General features: G+C 45.2%; 1 protein-coding gene across 1 annotated transcript; it reads right to left on the bottom strand.

Annotated features, from left to right (window-relative positions):
- Nucleotides 1-82: 82 nt before the first annotated feature.
- On the bottom strand, nucleotides 83-20,852 carry LOC144489767 (proteolipid protein DM alpha). Its single transcript, XM_078207627.1, has 5 exons — nucleotides 20,671-20,852; nucleotides 16,772-16,928; nucleotides 12,462-12,630; nucleotides 1,507-1,580; nucleotides 83-157 (listed from the first exon to the last, which is right to left on the bottom strand). The coding sequence occupies exons 1-5, from the start codon at nucleotides 20,694-20,696 to the stop codon at nucleotides 83-85; spliced, it is 501 nt and encodes a 166-aa protein (XP_078063753.1). The 5' UTR covers nucleotides 20,697-20,852.
- Between the last annotated feature and the right edge of the window lie 393 nt (nucleotides 20,853-21,245).

The raw sequence follows: 21,245 nt of genomic DNA, 5'->3' as shown, positions 1-21,245 counted from the left end.
AGCACCTCAGATTTGTACTGCATTCATCCTTTCCATACATGCAGCAGTACTCACTAGGTGTCCCCCATTCAGGTTCATATTGTTAACTTACCAAGGCAATGACTGTGGCTGCAGCTCCCGCAAATGTTGCAATGAACAAATGGTAGGTCAATTCAAACTGCAGTGAAGACACAAATTACAGATGAAAGGATTTCAACATGAAACATGACAAAGGGTCAAAATACAAGTCAGACAACTACCTACATGTCCATCACTCAGGAGATTCAGTTGCTGCTGTGCAACCTGGGAAAAAAAACCTTTCACTCCTCAAGCTCTGAATTTGTTGCAGTCCACAAGCATTGGTCATTTTCCACCACCTAATCCCCATGGGAATGGCTGACTTGTGCGGAGATCGAGTAGCATAAAGTTACTTGACAACGATAGACAAAATACAGGGGAAAAACTCCTTCTGCACTGTCCCCATCAAACACTCCTAGGACAGGTACAGCATGGGGTTAGATACAGAGTAAAGTTCCCTCTATACTGTCCCCATCAAACACTCCCAGGACAGGTACAGCACAGGGTTAGATAGAGAGGCAAGAGCTATTTAAGAACAAAAACAAAGAGTTAAAGTAAAATTTACTTATTAGTCACAAGTAGGCTTACATTCACACTGCAATGAAGTTACTCATAGAAATCATAGAAACCCTACAGTACAGAAAGAGGCCATTCGGCCCATCGAGTCTGCACCGACCACAATCCCACCCAGGCCCTACCCCCATATCTACCCACTAATCCCTCCAACCTACGCATCTCAGGACACTAAGGGCAATTTTTAGCATGGCCAATCAACCTAACCCGCACATCTTTGGACTGTGGGAGGAAACCGGAGCACCCGGAGGAAACCCACGCAGACACGAGGAGAATGTGCAAACTCCACACAGACAGTGACCCAAGCCGGGAATCGAACCCAGGTCCCTGGAGCTGTGAAGCAGCAGTGCTAACCACTGTGCTACCATGCCGCCCTGTGAAAATTCTGTGCCTGCGGCTGTGAACTGTGAAAATTCCCTAGTCGCCACACTTCGGCACCTGTTCGGGTACACTGAAGGACAATTTAGCATGGCCAATCCACCTAATGTGCACATCTTTGGACTGTGAGAGGAAACCAGAGCACCTGGGGGAAATCCACGCCAACATGGGGAGAATGTGTAAACTCCACTCAGGCAGTGATCCAAGCCGGGAATCGAACCCAGGTCCCTGACGCTGTGAGGCAGCAGTGCTAACCACTGTGCCACTGTGCTGCCCGTTCTTATTTCCCTGTTTTACTGTTTCTTTTTCTTTATGAGATTCATGCCCCAGCTGGACTTGCCCATTGCCTTTTAAGTTGCAAACCTCAAACTACTGTAATGAGAGTGAGTGAGTGGTGGGGTTATTTCTCCTGCTGCAGGCTTGTGGTGTCTGCTCACTTGGTGAAAGAATGAAAGCTTTGAAATGATGTGGACTGACTGGTTTTGAATCACCACTTACCTCCGAGGCATTACAAACATCTGTTAAATTGAGGCCACAGATCTTCCCCGGATTGGCATTCCATGGCAGGATCCCTGAAACAGGGAGGTCAAGGAAATGGGATGAGTTCCAGTAAACATATGTTAAATACAATTTGATAAAAACTTTAGATATAAATGAGATTTGAATTTCTCTCGTGCAACATAAGCCAGTTTACTACCAGAATCCAACTGAACTCATCAACCAGAAAGTTCCGAGCGTAGAAACAGGAAGAGACTATTCAGCCCCTTGAGCCAGTAGTCAATCAGATCATGGCGGATCTATACTTTGATTCCATTTACCCACCATTGCACCAGATCTCTGCCCCAAATATCTAACAATCACAGTTCTGAAAATTTCAGCTGACCCCAGCATTCTCAGTCTTTTCAGGGAACAATGTTCATAAGAATATAAGAAACAACCGCAGGGGTATGGCCATTCGGGCCCCTTCCACCATTCTGAAGCTGATAATTGATTGTCAGTCTCAATTTCCACATTCCCAGCATATTGTCATCTTCCTCAATTAACTCAGTGTATAAAATCATAGAAATGGTTACAGCACAGGAGGCTATTCGGCCCTGTCCATATCGACTCTCTGCAAGTGCAATCCACCTGGTGCCTCTCCAATTTTTCCCTATAGTACTGTATTTTATTCTTCCTCTCTATAGAAAACAATCAAATTCTCTTTTGAAAGCCACAGTTGAATCTGTCTCCACCACGCTCTTAATTCCAATTCCAACATTTTCCTCATATCACCATTGCTTCTTTTCCAAAAGACCTTCAATCCGTGCCCTCCTTTGTTCAATTCTTTCACCAACAGGAAATACTTCTTCTCACCTACTCGGTCCAGATTACCCTATTGCAATTTTGAACACCTCTATCAAAATCTCCTCTTAGTCTTCTGTCCCGCAAGTAGAACAAACCCAGCTTCTCCAAATTATCCACATAACTAACTACCGGAATGATTCTCATGAATCTTTCCCACACCATGTTTAATGCCTTCACATCTTTCCTCAAGTGTGGTGCCCAGACAGGTCGCAATACTTCAGTTGAGGCTGAACCATTTTTTCATACAAGTCTCAACAAAGTTGTTTGGTCTTATACTGTAAGCTTCTGTTCACAAAGCCCAGGGTACTGGATGTTTTCTCAACCTTCAGTGATTTGTTCACATGTACCCTCAGGTCCCACTGCTCTTGGTGGGCGTCACAGTGGTTAGCACTGCTGCCTCACAGTGCCAGGGACCCGGGTTCGACTCCCGGCTTGGGTCACTGGGTCTGTGTTCTCCCTGTGTCTGGATGGGTTTCCTCCGGGTGCTCCGGTTTCCTCCCAAAGTCCAAAGGACGGGCTGGTTAGGTGCATTGGCCATGCTAAATTCTCCTTCAGTGTACCCAAACAGGCACTGGAGTGTGATGACTAGGGAATTTTCACAGTAACTTCATTGTGTTAATGTAAGCCTACTTGTGACACCAATAAATAAACTTAAAACTTAAACCCTCTTCAGAATCATATCCTTTATTTCATATTGTCTTTCCTCATTCTTCCTAGCAAAATGAAATCAGGTCTCACACAATTTTCTCTGCCATTTGTTCACACATTCCAAATAGTCAATACATTCTTGAAGGTTATACTACTCTCCTCACAGCTCACAATCCTGATCTGCAAGTTTTGTCAGGCCCAACACCGATCACTTGGGAATTCCACTGTAAACCCTTCTCCAATCCAAAAATACAACCATTCACCACAACTCACTGCTTCCTCAGCCAATTATATATCTATGCTGCTACTGTCCTTTTTATTCCATGGGCTCTAACTTTGCTGGTAAGTCCATCATGTGGCACTTTATCAAATGCTTTTTGGAACTCCATGTACACCACACCAACCCGCTCTGCCACCTCTTCAAAAAACTCCAGCAAGTTCGACACAATTCACCCTTAAATCCTGACTTTTCTCCAATAATTCACATTTTCCCCATTTAATCATTTCTTAAAGCTTTCCCACCACTGAGGTTAAACTAACTGGTCTGTAGTTGCAGGCTTTATCCTTGCATCCTATTTTGAACAACTCTCCAGCTCTCTATCATCTCCCTATATATCTGCAGGATTGGAAGATCATAGCCAGTCCCACTGCAATTTCTATCCTTACTTCCCTCAGTATCCTTGGATACATCTTATCTAGTCTTGGTAACTTATTCAAGTTAAGTACAGTCAACCTGTTGAATACCTCTTCTTTATATCAAAATATAGCCCATCCTCTTTCACTATAGCTTGTATTTCCTGATTCTCCCCCACCTCCCCCCCACCCCCGTGTGGCAGATTTTCACGTGGCAGAGGCGGCTTGGCATTGGCCAGCAGGAAGATCTTCCAGTCCCATCAAAGTTAATGGCAATTTGCATGGTTCACTGGCCCCGCCTCATGGGTTCAACTCCAGCAGGACTGGAGACCCTGCTAGGGGGTAGTGCCATCTTCTTTCTTGGTGAAGACAGATGCAAAGTATTCAATCAGTACCTCAGCCGCATCCGCTGCATAAATGTTCATTTTGGTTTTAATCAGCCCCACTTCTCCTTTTACTACCCGTTTGCTATTTATATACCGAAAGAAGGCTTTTGGATTCCCTTTAATGTTAGCTGCTAGTCTCTTCTCATACTCTCTCTTTGCTTCTTATTTGTTTGTTCACCTCCCCTTGAACCCTCTATATTGTATTATCCACCCTATATCTCGTCATCCACACTCTTTTTACTGCTTCACCTTACTCTATTTCTTTCAACTTCCCACGGTCTCGGAACTTATTGTTACCACCTTTCCACTTCATGGGAATGTACCGTGATGTATCTGAACTATTTCCCCTTTAAAGACAGTCCATTGTGCTGTTCAAAGTTTGCTTGCCCATGTTGTTTTCCAATTTATTTGTGCCACCCTCTCCTAATTAATTATTTTTGCTCTGGATTGCTCCTTGTTTTTTTTTCCATAACCAACAGAAACCTTATGATACTATACTTCCCATACTATAGGGTGGCACGGTAGCACAGTGGTTAGCACTGCTGCTTCACAGCTCCAGGGTCCCGGGTTCGATTCCTGGCTCAGGTCACTGTCTGTGTGGAGTTTGCACATTCTCCTCGTGTCTACGTGGGTTTCCTCCGGGTGCTCCGGTTTCCTCCCACAGTCCAAAGATGTGCGGGTTAGGTTGATTGGCCAGGTTAAAAATTGTCCCTTAGAGTCCTGAGATGCAAAGGTTAGAGGGATTAGTGGGTAAATATGTGGGGGTAGGGCCTGGGTGGGATTGTGGTCGGTGCAGACTCGATGGGCCGAATGGCCTCCTTCTGCACTGTAGGGTTTCTATGATGATTTCTATGATGATTTCCACAATTACATACGAACATAAGAAATAGGAGCAGGAGTAGGCCATCTAGCCCCTCGAGCCTGCCCCGCCATTCAATAAGATCATGGCTGATCTGACGTGGATCAGTACCACTTACTCGCCTGATCCCCATAACCCTTAATTCCCTTACCGATCAGGAATCCATCCATCCGCGCTTTAAACATATTCAGCGAGGTAGCCTCCACCACCTCAGTGGGCAGAGAATTCCAGAGATTCACCACCCTCTGGGAGAAGAAGTTCCTCCTCAACTCTGTCTTAAACCGACCCCACTTTATTTTGAGGCTGTGTCCTCTAGTTTTAACTTCCTTACTAAGTGGAAAGAATCTCTCCGCCTCCACCCTATCCAGCCCCCGCATTATCTTATAAGTCTCCATAAGATCCCCCCTCATCCTTCTAAACTCCAACGAGTACAAACCCAATCTCCTCAGCCTCTCCTCATAATCCAAACCCCTCATCTCCGGTATCAACCTGGTGAACCTTCTCTGCACTCCCTCCAATGCCAATATATCCTTCCTCATATAAGGGGACCAATACTGCACACAGTATTCCAGCTACGGCCTCACCAATGCCCTGTACAGGTGCATCAAGACATCCCTGCTTTTATATTCTATCCCCCTTGCAATATAGGCCAACATCCCATTTGCCTTCTTGATCACCTGTTGTACCTGCAGACTGGGCTTTTGCGTCTCATGCACAAGGACCCCCAGGTCCCTTTGCACGGTAGCATGTTTTAATTTGTTTCCATTGAGATAGTAATCCCATTTGTTATTATTTCCTCCAAAGTGTATAACCTCGCATTTCTCAACGTTATACTCCATTTGCCATATCCTCGCCCACTCACTCAGCCTGTCCAAATCTCTCTGCAGATCTTCTCCGTCCTCCACACGATTCACTTTTCCACTTATCTTTGTGTCGTCTGCAAACTTCGTTACCCTACACTCCGTCCCCTCCTCCAGATCATCTATATAAATGGTAAACAGTTGCGGCCCGAGTACCGATCCCTGCAGCACGCCACTAGTTACCTTCCTCCAACCAGAAAAACACCCATTTATTCCGACTCTTTGCTTCCTGTCGGATAGCCAGTCCCCAATCCACTTTAACACACTACCCCCAACTCCGTGTGCCCTAATCTTCTTCAGCAGCCTTTTATGGGGCACCTTATCAAACGCCTTTTGGAAATCCAAAAACACCGCATCCACCGGTTCTCCTCCATCAACCGCCCTAGTCACATCTTCATAAAAATCCAACATGTTCGTCAAGCACGACTTTCCCCTCGTGAATCCATGCTGCGTCTGATTGATCGAACCATTTCTATCCAGATGCCCTGCTATCTCCTCTTTAATAATGGATTCCAGCATTTTCCCTACTACAGACGTTAAGCTGACCGGCCTATAGTTACCTGCCTTTTGTCTCCTTCCTTTTTTAAACAGCGGCGTAACATTAGCCGTTTTCCAATCAACCGGCACTACCCCAAAATGCAACGAGTTTTGATAAATGATCACTAATGCATCCACTATTACCTCTGACATTTCTTTCAATACCCTGGGATGCATTCCATCCGGACCCGGGGACTTGTCCACCTTCAGTCCCATTAGTCTACCCAGCACTGCCTCTCTGGTAACATTAATTGTATTAAGTATTTCTCCTGCTGCCAACCCTCTATCGTTAATATTTGGCAAACTATTTGTGTCCTCCACCGTGAAGACCGACACAAAAAACTTATTTAAGGACTCAGCCATATCCTCATTTCCCACTATTAACTCTCCCCTCTCGTCCTCCAAGGGTCCAACATTCACTCTAGCCACTCTATTCCTTTTTATATATTTATAAAAACTTTTACTATCATTTTTTATATTAATTGCTAGCCTAGCTTCATAGTCTATCCTTCCTTTCTTTATCGCTTTCTTAGTTTCTCTTTGTTGTTTCTTAAATTTTTCCCAATCACTTGTTTCTCCACTATTTTTGGCCACTCTGTACGCAGCTGTTTTTATTTTAATACTCTCCTTTATTTCCTTCGTTATCCACGGCTGGTTCTCCCTTTTCTTACAATCCTTGTTTTTTGCTGGAATATATTTTTGCTGAGAACTGAAAAGGATCTCCTTAAAAATCCTCCACTGTTTCTCAGCTATCCTACCTGCCAGCCTGCTCTCCCAGTCTACCTTAGCCAATTCATCCCTCATCCTATCATATTTCCCTCTGTTCAAACAGAGGACACTGGTTTGGGACCAAACTTTCTCCTCTTCCATCTGAATCAGAAATTCGACCATATTGTGGTCACTAGACCCAAGAGGGTCCTTCACAATAAGATCCTTAATTCTACCTACCTTGTTACACAATACCAGATCCAAAATAGCTCGTTCCCTAGTCGGTTCCGTAACATGCTGTTCAAGGAAACTATCCCGACAGCATTCTAAGAACTCTTCCTCCATTCCACCCTTACCGACTTGGGTCTGCCAGTCAATGTGCATGTTGAAGTCCCCCATGATTATTGCCGTTCCGTTTTTACACGCATCCCTTATCTGCTTGTTTATAGCCCTCCCTACCTCAACATTATTATTTGGGGGCCTATATACCACACCTACTAGTGTCTTTCTCCCTCTACTATTCCTCATCTCTACCCATAATGATTCCACGTTTTGTTCCTCAGAGCCTATGTCATCCCTCAGTACTACTCTGATATTATCTCTTATTAATAGCGCGACCCCACCACCTTTTCCTTCCTGTCTATTCTTCCTAAACGCCTGATACCCCTGGATATTCATCTCCCAGTCCTGGTCACCTTTCAGCCACGTTTCTGTAATGGCCACTAGATCGTACCCACTTGTGCTGATTTGCACCATCAACTCATTTACCTTGTTCCGAATGCTTCGTGCATTCAGGCAAAGTGTCCTTATTCCAGCTTTTATCTGGACCCGCTTTGATGAGTCGCGAACACCCTCTCCCTCTACTCCCTTATCTAAATTACCGCCTTCATTCACTTGCACCCTCTCCTCTACCATTAATTTTGTAATTCCCCTTACCCCTGCATCCTCCCCCCATCAATTAGTTCCTTGATCCTAGTCAACTCTTCTAGCTCCCCTCCTGGCATCTCTGGCATCCGGAATTTCAATGGCTCACTACTCTCCGAGCCAGGAGATTTCTCCTCATAAGACACAAGACATAAGAACTAGGAGCAGGAGCAGGAGTAGGCAGTTCAGCCCCTTGAGCCTGCTCTGCTAAACCATAAGATATAGGAGCAGAATTAGGCCATCTGGCCCATCGAGTCTGCTCTGCCATTCAATCATGGCTGATATGTTTCTCAACCTCATTCTCCTGACTTTTCTCTGTTACCTTTGATCTCCTTATCAATCAAGAATCTGTGTCTTAAACACACTCAATGACCTAGCTTCCACAGCCTTCTGCGGCAATGAAATCATGACTGATCTCAACTCAGCCTCAACTCCATTTTCCTGCCATTCACCAAAACCTTTAACCCATTACTAATTAAACACCTGTCTATCTCCTCCTTAAATTTATTCAATGTCCCAGCATCCACCCTACTCTGGAGTAGTGAATTCCACAGATTCACAACCCTTTGAGAGAAATAGTTTCCCCTCATCTCTGTTTTAAATCTGGTACCCCTTATCCTAAAGCTATGACCACTTGAACTAGATTACACCAAAAGAAGAAGCAGCCACTCTACGTCTACTTTGTCAAGACCTTTTATCATCTTATATATCTCAATTAGGGCTCCCCTCATTCTTTTAAACTCTAGAGTGTACTGGCCTAAACTGCTCAATCTTTCTTCATAAGGCAAACATTTCATCTCTGGAATCAAGCAGTGAACCTCCTCTGAACTTCTTCCAATGCAACATACCCCTCCTCAAGTAAGGGGAGCAAAACTGTACACAGTATTCCAGCTGCAGTCTCACCAATGTCAATATTCAATTTGCTTTCCTTATTACCTGCTGTACCTGCATGTTAGTTTTCTGTGACTCATGCACAAGGACACCCAGATTTCTCTGCACCGAAGCACCCCAAAGACTCTCTCCATTAGGTAATAAGTTACCTTTTCATTTTTCTGACCAAAATGGATAACTTCACACTTATCTATGTTAAACTCCATCTGCCACATTTTGGCCCACTCAGCTCACCTATCCATATCTATTTGTAATTTTCTTATTTCCTCATTGCAACATACTATCTCAGCTATTTTAGTGTCATCTGTAGATTTGGCTATAGCAACTTCTCTCCCTGTATCCAAGTTATTAATATAGGGGTTAATAAATAGTTGGGGCCTGAGGGCAGAACCCTGCGGTATACCACTAGTTACATCTTGCTCCCAGAAAAAGACCCATTATCTCATCTCTTTGCCTTCTGTCAGTTAACCAATCCTCGATCCAAGCTAATAAATTGCATGTAACATCATGTGATCTTACCTTGTGTTAACCTTCTGTGTAGCACCTCAGCAAATGTCTTCTTGAAGCCCAGATATACTACATCTGCAGAATGTAGATAATCTCAGTCCTAATTGACTGTCTCCTTACCCCGAGGCTGTGATTCCTGGTGTAAGGTTATATGTTGTCTCATGTCTAGAGGCTTAAATGACTGAATACATACATATATAGAGGATATTGTCCTGACCAGATCTTTCTTGCCAACTTCTACCAGGTTCACCAGCACACTCATGTGCTCTCTATGTCATACATGTTTTGAAACCAGAACTAGAGGGCACAGCCTCAAAGCAAAGGAGGGTCAGTTTAGGACAGAGTTGAGGAGGAACTTCTTCTCTCAGAGGGTGGTGAATCTCTGGAATTCTCTGCCCACTGAAGTGGTGGAGGCTACCTCGTTGAATATGTTTAAGTCACGGATAGATGGATTTCTGATCGGTAGAGGAATTAAGGGTTATGGGGAGCAGGCGGGTAAGTGGAACTGATTCACTTCAGATCAGCCATGATCTTATTGAATGGCGGGGCAGGCTCGAGGGGCTAGATGGCCTACTCCTGCTCCTATTTCTCATGTTCTTATGTTTTCCCAGTCTCACATGACCATTAATAGTCTCAAACATCCAAATGCTACACCTCTGAGTTTGAGATTACCTCTCCTTCTTTGGGCCCAGAGGGTATGGGCCCATTCCAATCAATCCCTCCTGATAGGACACCATTCTTGGTCAGAATCCAGCTCGTGATCCTCCATTGTCCAAAGATGTGCGGGTTAGGTTGATTGGCCATGCTAAAATTGTCCCTTAGTGTCCTGAGATATGTAGGTTAGAGGGATTAGCGGGTAAATGTGTCGGGATATTGGGGTAGGGCCTGGGTGGGATTGTGGTCGGTGCAGACTCAATGGGTCTCCTTCTGCACTGCAGGGTTTCTATGATTGCAACCTATCTAAAGCTACTATACTCTTCCATAGGTATGGAGACCAAAACTGTTCACAGTACTCCAGATTAGAAGGGTCGTGTGGACTCAAAACGTTAACTCTGTTTCTCTCTCCACGGCACTGCCAGACCTGCTGAGCTTTTCCAGCATTTTCTGTTATATTTCTGATTTCCAGCATCCTCAGTATTTTGCATTATTTTGTATACTAGGTGCGGTCTATTCTTATTACACTGTTCATGACCATTACTCTGTCTCCTATTCTAACACATTCTGTACCTGGACCACAATTCAACAAAGCCCCTCAACTCCCTCAATCATTCCTCCTTGTACAGGCTGGAATCATCAGGCTGCTGATTCCTGATTAGAGCTTTCTTAGAGCTCCGAAAGCTTGTGTGGCTTTTGCTACCAAATAAACCTGTTGGACTTTAAGCTGGTGTTGTTAAACTTCTTACTGCGATTCCTGATTAGGACAGACAGTATTGACTGTCTGATCAATCCTGCTGATGCCCAACATGATGATCCCTAGTTTTTCCCCTTGCGATATCATTTACACTGGCCCCTTCCCCCGGGGGTGTCCTATACATTCAAATGTATGAAAGTAGGAGCAGGAGTAGGCTACTCAGCCCCTCGAGCCATTCAATAAGACCATGGCTGATCTGATTATAACCTCAACCACATATTCCTGCCTACCGCCGATAATCGTTCTCCTCTTTGTTAATCAAGAATCGATCTAACTCTGCCTTAAAAATATTCAAAGGCTCGAAACAGAGACTCAAGTCCCTCAGATAAAAGTTCTCCTCATTTTTGTCTCAAATTGGCAACCCCTTATTTTGAAATAGTGACCCATAATTCTAGATTGTGAATCAAGGGGAAACATCCTCTCCAGGTGCACCCTGTTACTACTTCTCAAGATCTTAAAGGTTTCATTCAAGTCACTTTTTACTCTAAATTCTCGTGGATACAAAACAAACCTCTCCAACCTTTTCACGTAAGACAACCCATCCATCCCTGCTATTAGTCCAGTAAACCCCCTCTGGATTGCTTCGAACCTATTTACATCTTTCTTTAAATAAGGAGACCAATATTGTACACACTACTCCAGATGTGTTTTCACCAATGCTCTGAACAACTGAAGCATAACTTCCCTACTTTTGTAATCAAATCCCCTCCCAATAAATGATAACATTCTATTCACTTTCCTAATTACCTGCTGTTAAAATCAATAAATGTGTATGGGGAGGAATAATGCAGCAGCTTCTCATTTTACATTTAATAGGTTTATTCTTCATAAAGCTCAATACGAGTTAAGTTCTGTCCCCTACCCAACCTGTTCCAGCTGTAGCTATTTATACTGATTTGGAGATTGAGCCAATGATCATCACCTGTGTTTAAATGCATTTGGCTTCATAATGTAATTGCCAAAGCATGCAATTGTTGAGACATTGACAGCTCTAAGTTTAGCTCAGTTGGCTGGACGGCCAGTGATGCAGAGCAACGCCAACAGCAAGGGTTCAATTCCCATACTGGCTGAGGTTATGCATGAAGACCCCGCCTTCTCAACCTTGCCCCTTGCCTGAGACGTGGCAATCCTCAGGCTAAATCACCCCTAGTCAGCTCTCCCCTTTGAGCCTCTGGTCATTTGGGACTACAGCAACTTTACCTCATCTGAAATGGTATAGCTCAGTGGTAGAGCATTTGATTGCAAATCAAGAGGTCCCAGGCTCAAATTCAAGTGCCTCCTTTAGTGATTGATTGGCATGTTTTTTTGCCCAAAAGAAATGTAAGCTAGCCTTTTGTGATTGTGCACTAGGACACCCAGAACCTTCTACCCCTCAGAGCTCTGCAATCTCTCACCACTTAGATAAGAAGCCTCTTTTTTGCCTTCCTGACAAAATGGACAATTTCACAGTTGTCCACATTATATTCCATTTGCCAGATTTTTGCCCACTCACTTAACCTACGTTCCTTCGTATCCGGCTTAAGTCCTCTTCCCAACTTACTTTCCTATCTATCTTTGTGTTGTCAGCAAATGTAGTAACCCTATCTTCAGTCCCGTCATCCAAGTCATTTCTCTAAATTGTAAACAGTTAAAGCCCCAGCCTCAGCCATGGGGTTTTGAGCTGTGGAACAAGTGTCAAAGTGTGAGTGGAAAATAAAAATCAGAATAACTCTGATATAAGATTGAAAAGTGACCAAAATTCATACCATACTGCCGGGCATCCACACAGACATCATTGAAGCCTGTATTATTGTCTGTCACATATTTGATCGCTTGGCATGTGGACCACATGGTGTAGTAAATATAGACAGGCAACGCGCAGAACGCAAAAACTCCCATCCAGATAACGCCAAGGGCATAGGTCAGGAAGATGAACTGGAAGAGGAGGAGAGGTCAGTAAGAAAAGCAAGACATGAATGAGAGAGAAAGACAAAGAGAGAGAGAGAAAGAACAATCATTAGCAATTAGACATTTAACTGGCATCATGACCTAAGATGGGCCACAATCCATTTGAAATAGGTCAGTTATCAGATGAAATCTTCAGCCCCCACACGGCTCACTGTTAAACCTGAGCACAAGGTCAGTTACAATCTGCTCCAAAATTCTCAAACCAAACTTTGCAGGTTATACTACCCAAGGAGCTTTTATCAAATAAAAAAAAACAACACCCCACAAAACACATGGGATAAAGGACTGATCAAATACATTATACATAGGAAATTCTAGGATGTGAAAAGACCCAAGATCCAAGCAATCTATCTCAATAGCTACATGATACAATAAAGTGGAGTTGTTCATTCTTCTTAGCAAACAGGATGACTACAAAAGACACAAGATGAGGGAAGTCTCAAACTTTGTGGATGGATTAAAGGGAATGAGAGTTATTCCTTGAAATATGTGTACTCATCCCTTTGCATCAGCTTGATACAAACCTCTAAACCATTCCTAACTTTACAAAGAAACCCAATGAACATTGATCATATTGGTGTACGAATCAATCTACTCTGCTTAAAGTGGGCAATTTTGGTGCCCATGGAGTTTCGCCACGTGACAGCTGGTATAATCTGACATCTGAAAGAGATGGCAGGCAACCTGGTGAGGAGCAAGAGATTTAACTGCAATCACAGAGGGAGCCTTCATTCTGTGTCTCCCTATATATTATCTGCTGACAGTGCTGTTGTTCCTCAGTGCCTTGTGTATTCAGACTCTTAATTCTCAATAAGCCCAGGGACCATTCAAAGAACATGCAGACTGTGATGGGACAGGCAGAAAATATATGCAAATGGGTGAGTTAAATGAGCAGACTCCATACTCTCATCTCCGTCACTGGGAGATGAAAATGGAGCCTCAATGTGTCCCAACAAGGGATGGCGCAAATAGGACGGGAAACAAAGATATCGAGAGCTGCTCGGCTGTCCCAGAACTGTCAGTGTGTTTGGTATCTTTGCAATGGACATTAATGGATGGCGAATGCTTAAAGATAATAAGTGGTGGGGCCTGTATGAAAATCTATGGGAAGAGTGGGACAACAGAGATGGATGGAGCAGCCAAAGAGCAGGACAAAATCTGAAATAGAGTAAATCAGTGAATGTTTAAAACTTAACAAATGAAAGATATAATATACTGGCAGCAACAATGAGTTACTTTAGATTCTATAGGGCGAGAGACAGTGAAAAGTGACTGGGGCCTTAAGTGGAGTGAATTCTTATAACACTAGCCCATTAGATAGTAATAATCAAATCAAAACATTGCAGTGAGTGCAAGTTAATGGCATCATTGTAAAACTGTACTGATCATTGCTCCACTGCAATAACTAATTTATGTAGCACCTTTTATGTAGGGAAACATTCCAAGACACTTCATGGGAGGGTATCCAGTCACAACTCAAAACCAAGCCACACAAGAGAAATTGAAACAAGTGGTCAGAACCTCCACAAAGAGCTAGGTTTTAAGGCGTATCTTAAAAGGAGGAGGACAGTAGAGAGCTTTAGAGAGGGAGTTCCAGAGCTGGGAACTAGCCACCTGAAGTCACAGCCACCAATGAAAACAAGGGATGGACCAGAGTTGACAGAAGGTTAGATGGTTGGCGGAGGTTAAAGAGATAGGGAAGGGAGAGGTTATGGAAGGATTTAAACATGAGATAGAGAAGCTTATATTGGAAATGTTGGGCATTGGGAGCCAATTAAGGTTGGAGTCAGTTGTGGCTCAGATGTTAGCATGTTCCAGGTTCAAGTCTCATTGTAGGGATTGAAACAAAAATCAAAGCTGCCACTCCAGTGCAGCACTGAGTGCTTGACTGTCTTTTAGACAACATCTTAACTCAAGGCCCGAACTGTCTGGTCGGCTGAAGATAAAAGATGCCATGGCAAAGATCTCCTACAAATACATAAAGGGCAAAAGAGTAACTAAGGAGAGAGTAGGGCCTCTTAAGGATCAACAAGGTCACCTATGTGCGGATCCACAAGAGATGGGTGAGATCCTAAATGAATATTTCTCATCAGTATTTACTGTTCAGAAAGGCATGGACGTTAGGGGACTTGGGGAAATAAATAGTGATGTCTTGAGGAGTGTACATATTACAGAGGAGGTGGTGCTGGAAGTCTTAAAGCACATCAAGGTAGATAAATCCCCGGGCTTGATGAAGTGTATCCCAGGACATTGTGGGAGGCTAAGGAGGAAATTGCGGGTCCCCTAGCAGAGATATTTGAATCAGTGACAGCCACAGGTGAGGTGCCTGAAGATTGAAGGCTGGCAAATGTTATGCCTTTGTTTAAGGGCTGCAGGGAGTAGCTTGGGAACTAGAGGCCGGTGAGCCTAACGTCTGTAATGGGTACGTTGTTGGAAAGTATTCTGAGAGACAGGATCTACAGGCATTTAGAAAGGCAAGGGCTGAATAGGGACAGTCAGCATGGCTTTGTGAGTGAAAGATCATGTCTCACAAATTTGATTGAGTTTTTTGACGGGGTAACCAAGAAGGCAGATGAGGGCAGAGCAGTCGGCATTGCCTACATGAACTTTAGCAAGGCCTTTGACAAGGTACTGGATGGTAAGTTGTTGCATAAGGTTAAACCTCATGGGATCCAGAGTGAGGTAGCTAAATGGAAACAAAATTGGCCAGAGGGTGGTTGTAGAGGGTTGTTTTCAAACTGGAGGCCTGTGATCAGCAGTGTGCCTCAGGGATCGATGCTGGGTCCACTGTAATTTGTCAATTATATTAATGATTTGGATGAGAATTTAGGAGGCATGGTTAGTAATTTTGCAGATTGCACCAAAATTAGTGGCGTAATGGACAGTGAAGAAGGTTATTTAGGACTGCAATGGGTCTTGATCAATTGGGCCAGTGGGCTGATGAATGGCAGATGGAGTTTAATTTGGATAAATGCAAGATGATGCATTTTGGTAGATTGAACCAGGGCAGGACCTACTCAGTTAATAGTAGGGTGTTGGGGAGAGTTTATAGAACAAAGATCTAGAGGTACAGGTTCATAGTTCCTTGGAAGTAGAGTCACAGGTGGATAGGGTGGTGAAGAAGGGATTCGGCATACATGGTTTCATTGGTCAGAACACGGAATACAGGAGTTGGGACATCTTTTTGACGTTCTACAAGACCACACTTGGAATACTGTGTACAGTTCTGGTCACCCTATTACAGAAAAGATATTATTAAACTAGAAAAAGAGTGCAGAAAAAATTTATTAGGATGCTACTGGGACTTGATGGTTCGAGTTAGAAGGAGAGGCTGGATAGACTGGGACTGAGACTTTTTCCCTGGAGCGTGGGATGCTTAAGGGTGCTCTTATAGAGGTCGGTAAAATAATGAGGAGCATAGATAAGGTAGATAGTCAACATCGTTTCTCAATGGTAGGGGAGTCTAAAACTAAAGGGCATAGGTTTAAGTGAGAGGGCAGAAATACAGAAGGGTCCAGAGGGACCATTTTTTCATAGAGGGTGGTGAGTGTCTGGAACAAGTTGTCAAAGGTAGTAGTAGTAGAGGTGGGTATAATTTTGTCTTCTAAAAAGCATTTAGACAGTTTCATGGGTAAGATTGGTATAGAGGGATATGGGCCAAACACGGGCAATTGGGACTAGTTTAATGGTAAAAACTTGACGGCATGGACAAGTTAGGCCAAAGGGCCTGTTTCCATGCTGTAAACCTCTATGACTCTGTGACTGTAAGAGCAGGGGAGTTCTCCCTTGTTCCCTGGCCAATATTCATCCCTCAATCAATGTCAGGTTATCTGAATCAAACAGAGAAAGCTGAAAAAACTCAGCAGGTCTGGCAGCATCTGTCGGAAGAGGAAATAGAAATGCTGACGTTGTTTCATTCTGAATGGGCCATCAAACATGGGCTGAATAGCATCCCATTGTTAGCTATTACAGGAGCTGAGGGCAGGGAGAAACTTGAATTGTGAGAGGAAGGTAGGGAAGGAAGTGTTCCCAGACCAAATAGTTGTAAACAGAGATCAGTGTTCAGATTCCGGATTCTTCCATGCGGTGCAGGCTTTGAGTTACTTACAGTTGCACTGACACATCTGCCACACATGGTGGTCCTGAATTCTCCGAAGAGGGATCTGACGGCGCTGGTGGTGTAGAAACCCTCAGCCAGGAGAAGCACCCCATACAGGAAGAAGAACGATGCAGTGCCATAGATAACGTACTGGAACACCTGGATTCTGGCAGCAACAGATACAGCAGCTCATGTAAAAGATTCACAACTTCAAAATCTCGCTCATACACACTCCCCACAAGAGGGCAGATCACACAACAGATAGCGCAAAACATTCAGGCATGGTGTAGACTCAACACTCAAATGCCACAAGAGGAATTATAGGAACAGGAGGAGGCTACTTAGTCTCTCAAGACTCTTCCGTAATTCATTTAGATCATAGCTGATTTATATCCCAACTCTATTTGGCCACTTTTGCTACGTATTTCAATACCCTTACCCAACATAAAATAACTGATATCTGTTGGAAAAGTTTCAACTGTCCTCAGCATGCATAACCTTTTGGGGCACACAGTTCCACCTTTCTACCAAGCTGTGTGGGGAAAAATGCTCCCTGACTACCCTGACATCCCTGACACTGATTCTAAGTGCTGGGCGGACTTGAAACTGGGAATGTTTCAGATCCGACTTTTAGACCCATTCTCCCATGTGCACTCTGCCTGCAAAAATATCAGTGATTCCAAATCATGCTGCAGAAGCCGAAGGGGCAGGGTTAACGCAATCGAAACTCTGCAGCTCCGATCGGCGCCTCCAACTGCGCATGCACAGAAAAAAAAGATAGAATTCGGTTCCCCAGCCACATTGCTCCCGGGCCGGATAATACTTCCCGCTGGCCCCCACAGACATTGCTCCACTCCCCCAACATTACTGACCTCCTTATCCAAAGAACAAAGAACAGTACAGCACAGGAAACAGGCCCTTCGGCCCTCCAAGCCTGTGCCGCTCCTTGGTCCAACTAGACCAATCGTTTGTATCCCTCCATTCCCAGGCTGCTCATGTGACTATCCAGGTAAGTCTTAAACGATGTCAGCGTGCCTGCCTCCACCACCCTACTTGGCAGCGCATTCCAGGCCCCCACCACCCTCTGTGTAAAAAACATCCCTCTAATATCTGAGTTATACTTCGCCCCTCTCACCTTGAGCCCGTGACCCCTCGTGAACGTCACTTCTGATCTGGGAAAAAGCTTCCCACTGTTCACCCTATCTATCCCCTTCATAATCTTGTACACCTCTATTAGATCTCCCCTCATTCTCCGTCTTTCCAGGGAGAACAACCCCAGTTTACCCAATCTCTCCTCATAGCTAAGACCCTCCATACCAGGCAACATCCTGGTAAACCTTCTCTGCACTCTCTCTAATGCCTCCACGTCCTTCTGGTAGTGCGGCGACCAGAACTGGACGCAGTACTCCAAATGTGGCCTAACCAGCGTTCTATACAGCTGCATCATCAGACTCCAGCTTTTATACTCTATACCCCGTCCTATAAAGGCAAGCATACCATATGCCTTCTTCACCACCTTCTCCACCCGTGTTGCCACCTTCAAGGATTTGTGGACTTGCACACCCCTTCCGCCATATAGACCGATCGTGAGCCCCTTCCCCCCCATCGATCTCAGGCAGAGTGGCAGTGGACATCCCCTTCCCTCCCCCCACTGATCTCAGGCAGAGTGACAGCAGATCCCTCCTTTGCCCCCCACTGAGCTCAGGCAGAGTGGCAGCGGACCCCCATTCCCCCTCACCAATCTCAGGCAGATTGGCAGCGGACCCCCCTCCACCCCCGATCTCAAGCAGAGAACTGTTGGATGCTAGGCACTTACCTCCTCACTAACTGGAGCGCCTGAATCGGACTTTTATGGAGCATGTCTGTTTTGCACCAATTCTGGATGGGCGAATGCAGTGGTAAAAGGGGAAGTGCTGGTAAGGTTGGGCGTGCAGCACATTAAGTCAGTTTAAATGCATGTAAATGGATTTAAATGACCATTTCGCCCATTTCGATCGAGGTCCCGATTGCGGACATTTTTGGACCTTGGAATCGGCATGGAGGTGAGCTCGGATTGCGCTACTTGCCTCACGCCCGACTTTACCAAATTTTCATGCCCGAAAATGGGCGCAACGCAATAGTAAAATCGGGCCCCTATGTCACCTGTTCTCATAGTTTAACCCTCTAAATCCTGGTATCATTCCCTGCACTGCACCCATTCCAAAGCCAATACATCTCTCCTCAGATATACGGTGCTCAGAGCTGCACACATAGGGTCCAATTTTACCATTACGAAAACCTGGTAAAGTTGGGGCATGAGGCGATTAGTGCGATCTGTGTCCACGTCTGCACAGATGCCCATTTTACCAAGGCCCGAAAATGGTCGCAATCCGAACCGCGCCCGAAATGGGCGCAACGTCAATTTAAATGTATTTGCATGCATTTAAATTGACTTAATGAGATGGATGCCCAATCTTACCAGCATTTCCTCCTTTACCATCACATTCACCCGTCCAGATTTGGCGTGAAACAGATATACTCGGCAAAGGTCTGTTTCGGGAGCTCCAGCTTCTGAAGAGGTAAGTTCAGAGCTTCCAACGGCTCTCCGACTCAGATCAGTAGTGGAGGGGGGGGGGGGGGGGGGGGGGGGGGAGAGGCAGGCCAGATCATTCTCTGGTGGGAGGAAGGGAGGAGGTGGTGGGTCAGATGACTTTCTGGTGGTGGGGTGAGGTGGGGGGGGGGGGGAGGGAGGGAGGCCAGATGGTTCTCTGGTGGGGGTGGGGGCGGGGGAAAGAGGGAGCCCCAATCATTCTCTGGTGGTGGGAGGGGAAGGGAGGCCAGATGGTTCTCTGGTGGGGGGAGGGGAGGGAGCGGGGGGGGGGGGGTCTGCTGCCACTCTGCGGGCAATCGGTGGGGGAGAAAGGGGACAGGGAGTCGCAATCGGTCTGGGTAGCGGGGGGAGGCTGGGTGGATAAGACGGACAGTTATGTTGTGGGGGTGGGGCAATATCTGTGGGGGCCTTCGCTCCGAGGCAGCTTTATCCGCTTTTTGCAGCCCGGGAGTAATGTAACAGGGGAACGTTTTCAATTTTTTTCCACTGCCCATGCGCAGTTGAAGTCTCTGATCGGAGCAGCGTTAAACCCCACCCACAGCGCGATTCAGACTCGTGATTTTTTTTTCAGGTTAAGTGCGTATGGGGGTGCCTGAGAACAGGATTACAAGTCGGACCTGAATTACACCCAGATTCAGCACTTCGAATCAAAATGGTAAAATAGCTCCCATAAAATCCCTACAGTGCGGAAAATTGGCCCAGTAATTTGGCCCATCGAGTCTGCACCAACTCTCCAAAAGAGAATCCCACCCAGGCTCTCTCCACCACCCTATCCCCATAATCCTGCACATTTACCATGGCTATTCCACCTAACCTACACATCTTTGGACTGTCCGAGCACCCAGAGGAAACCCATGCAGACACGGGGAGAACGTGCAAACTCCCCACAGGCAGTCATCCAAGGCCGGAATTGAACCCAGGTCCTTCGCACTGAGAGGCAGCAGTGCCAACCACTGAGCCACCATGCCGCCCATAGCATCTCTTTGCGATAAAGGCCAAGTCTTAATTAACCTTTTTGATTCCTATATTTGGTGCCCAAAATCTCCTTGTTCTGAGAAAACATCAGGTTTTGCTTTCTTGGGTCTTAAGTGACTTGCCCACACTGAACTCCATCACCCAGTTTTGCCTATTTACTATCTGTGTTGATGCCCTTTGGCAACTTTCTGCCCCCATCTACTTAATGCTAGTTGTGCCCACTTACTATCTGCGTCGATATTCTTTGGCAACTTTCTGCCCCTGTCTACTTAATGCTCTTCCTAATTTATTATCATGCACAAAACTAGTTCAACACAGAAGAGAAAGATGTTGAGATACTTACACATTTGCCAGGAGAGCATAGTCCATAAAGTCATTGGAGAAGTAGCGCTCAATGAGTCTCTCAGTTCCAGTCAGGGCCTCATGGCCACAGCCACAGAAAAGAGCCACTCCCACAAAACACAGGATAGTTGCAATGAGAGAGGCAAAGGGAACTCCCCTGAGGCACCTCACACAGCACTCCGAACAACCTGCAGGGAAAATAAATGACTGAGGTAATACAGGATATGCCCTACAACTCCCTCCATTATCACACCAATTCCCCATTACCACTCTCCTCACTCCTTTCCATTTACCATTCTTCTCTCCCGAAGACTAAAGGTTCCAGAATCAGACCCAGGTGATTCTTCTTTGCCTAACACCCAGAAGCATATTCTATGTACACGGAGTGGCCAGCTAGAGGTCTCCACTCTGCAATCCCTGGTGTGTCCGTGGGTGTGTGTGCGCACACATGTGTGTGAAGGCACGATCAGGGTCAGGTTAGTAGATTCTATGATTGAATGGTTTATAGATCACTGTCTAAATTTGCAAAGAAGATAGGAGTGCAATGGAAAGAGAGATAAAGAGACGGATAGGGCG

Source organism: Mustelus asterias, unplaced genomic scaffold (genome assembly GCF_964213995.1).
Source record: "Mustelus asterias unplaced genomic scaffold, sMusAst1.hap1.1 HAP1_SCAFFOLD_2526, whole genome shotgun sequence".
Taxonomy (NCBI): domain Eukaryota; kingdom Metazoa; phylum Chordata; class Chondrichthyes; order Carcharhiniformes; family Triakidae; genus Mustelus; species Mustelus asterias.
This window is presented reverse-complemented; position numbering and strand designations above follow the sequence as displayed.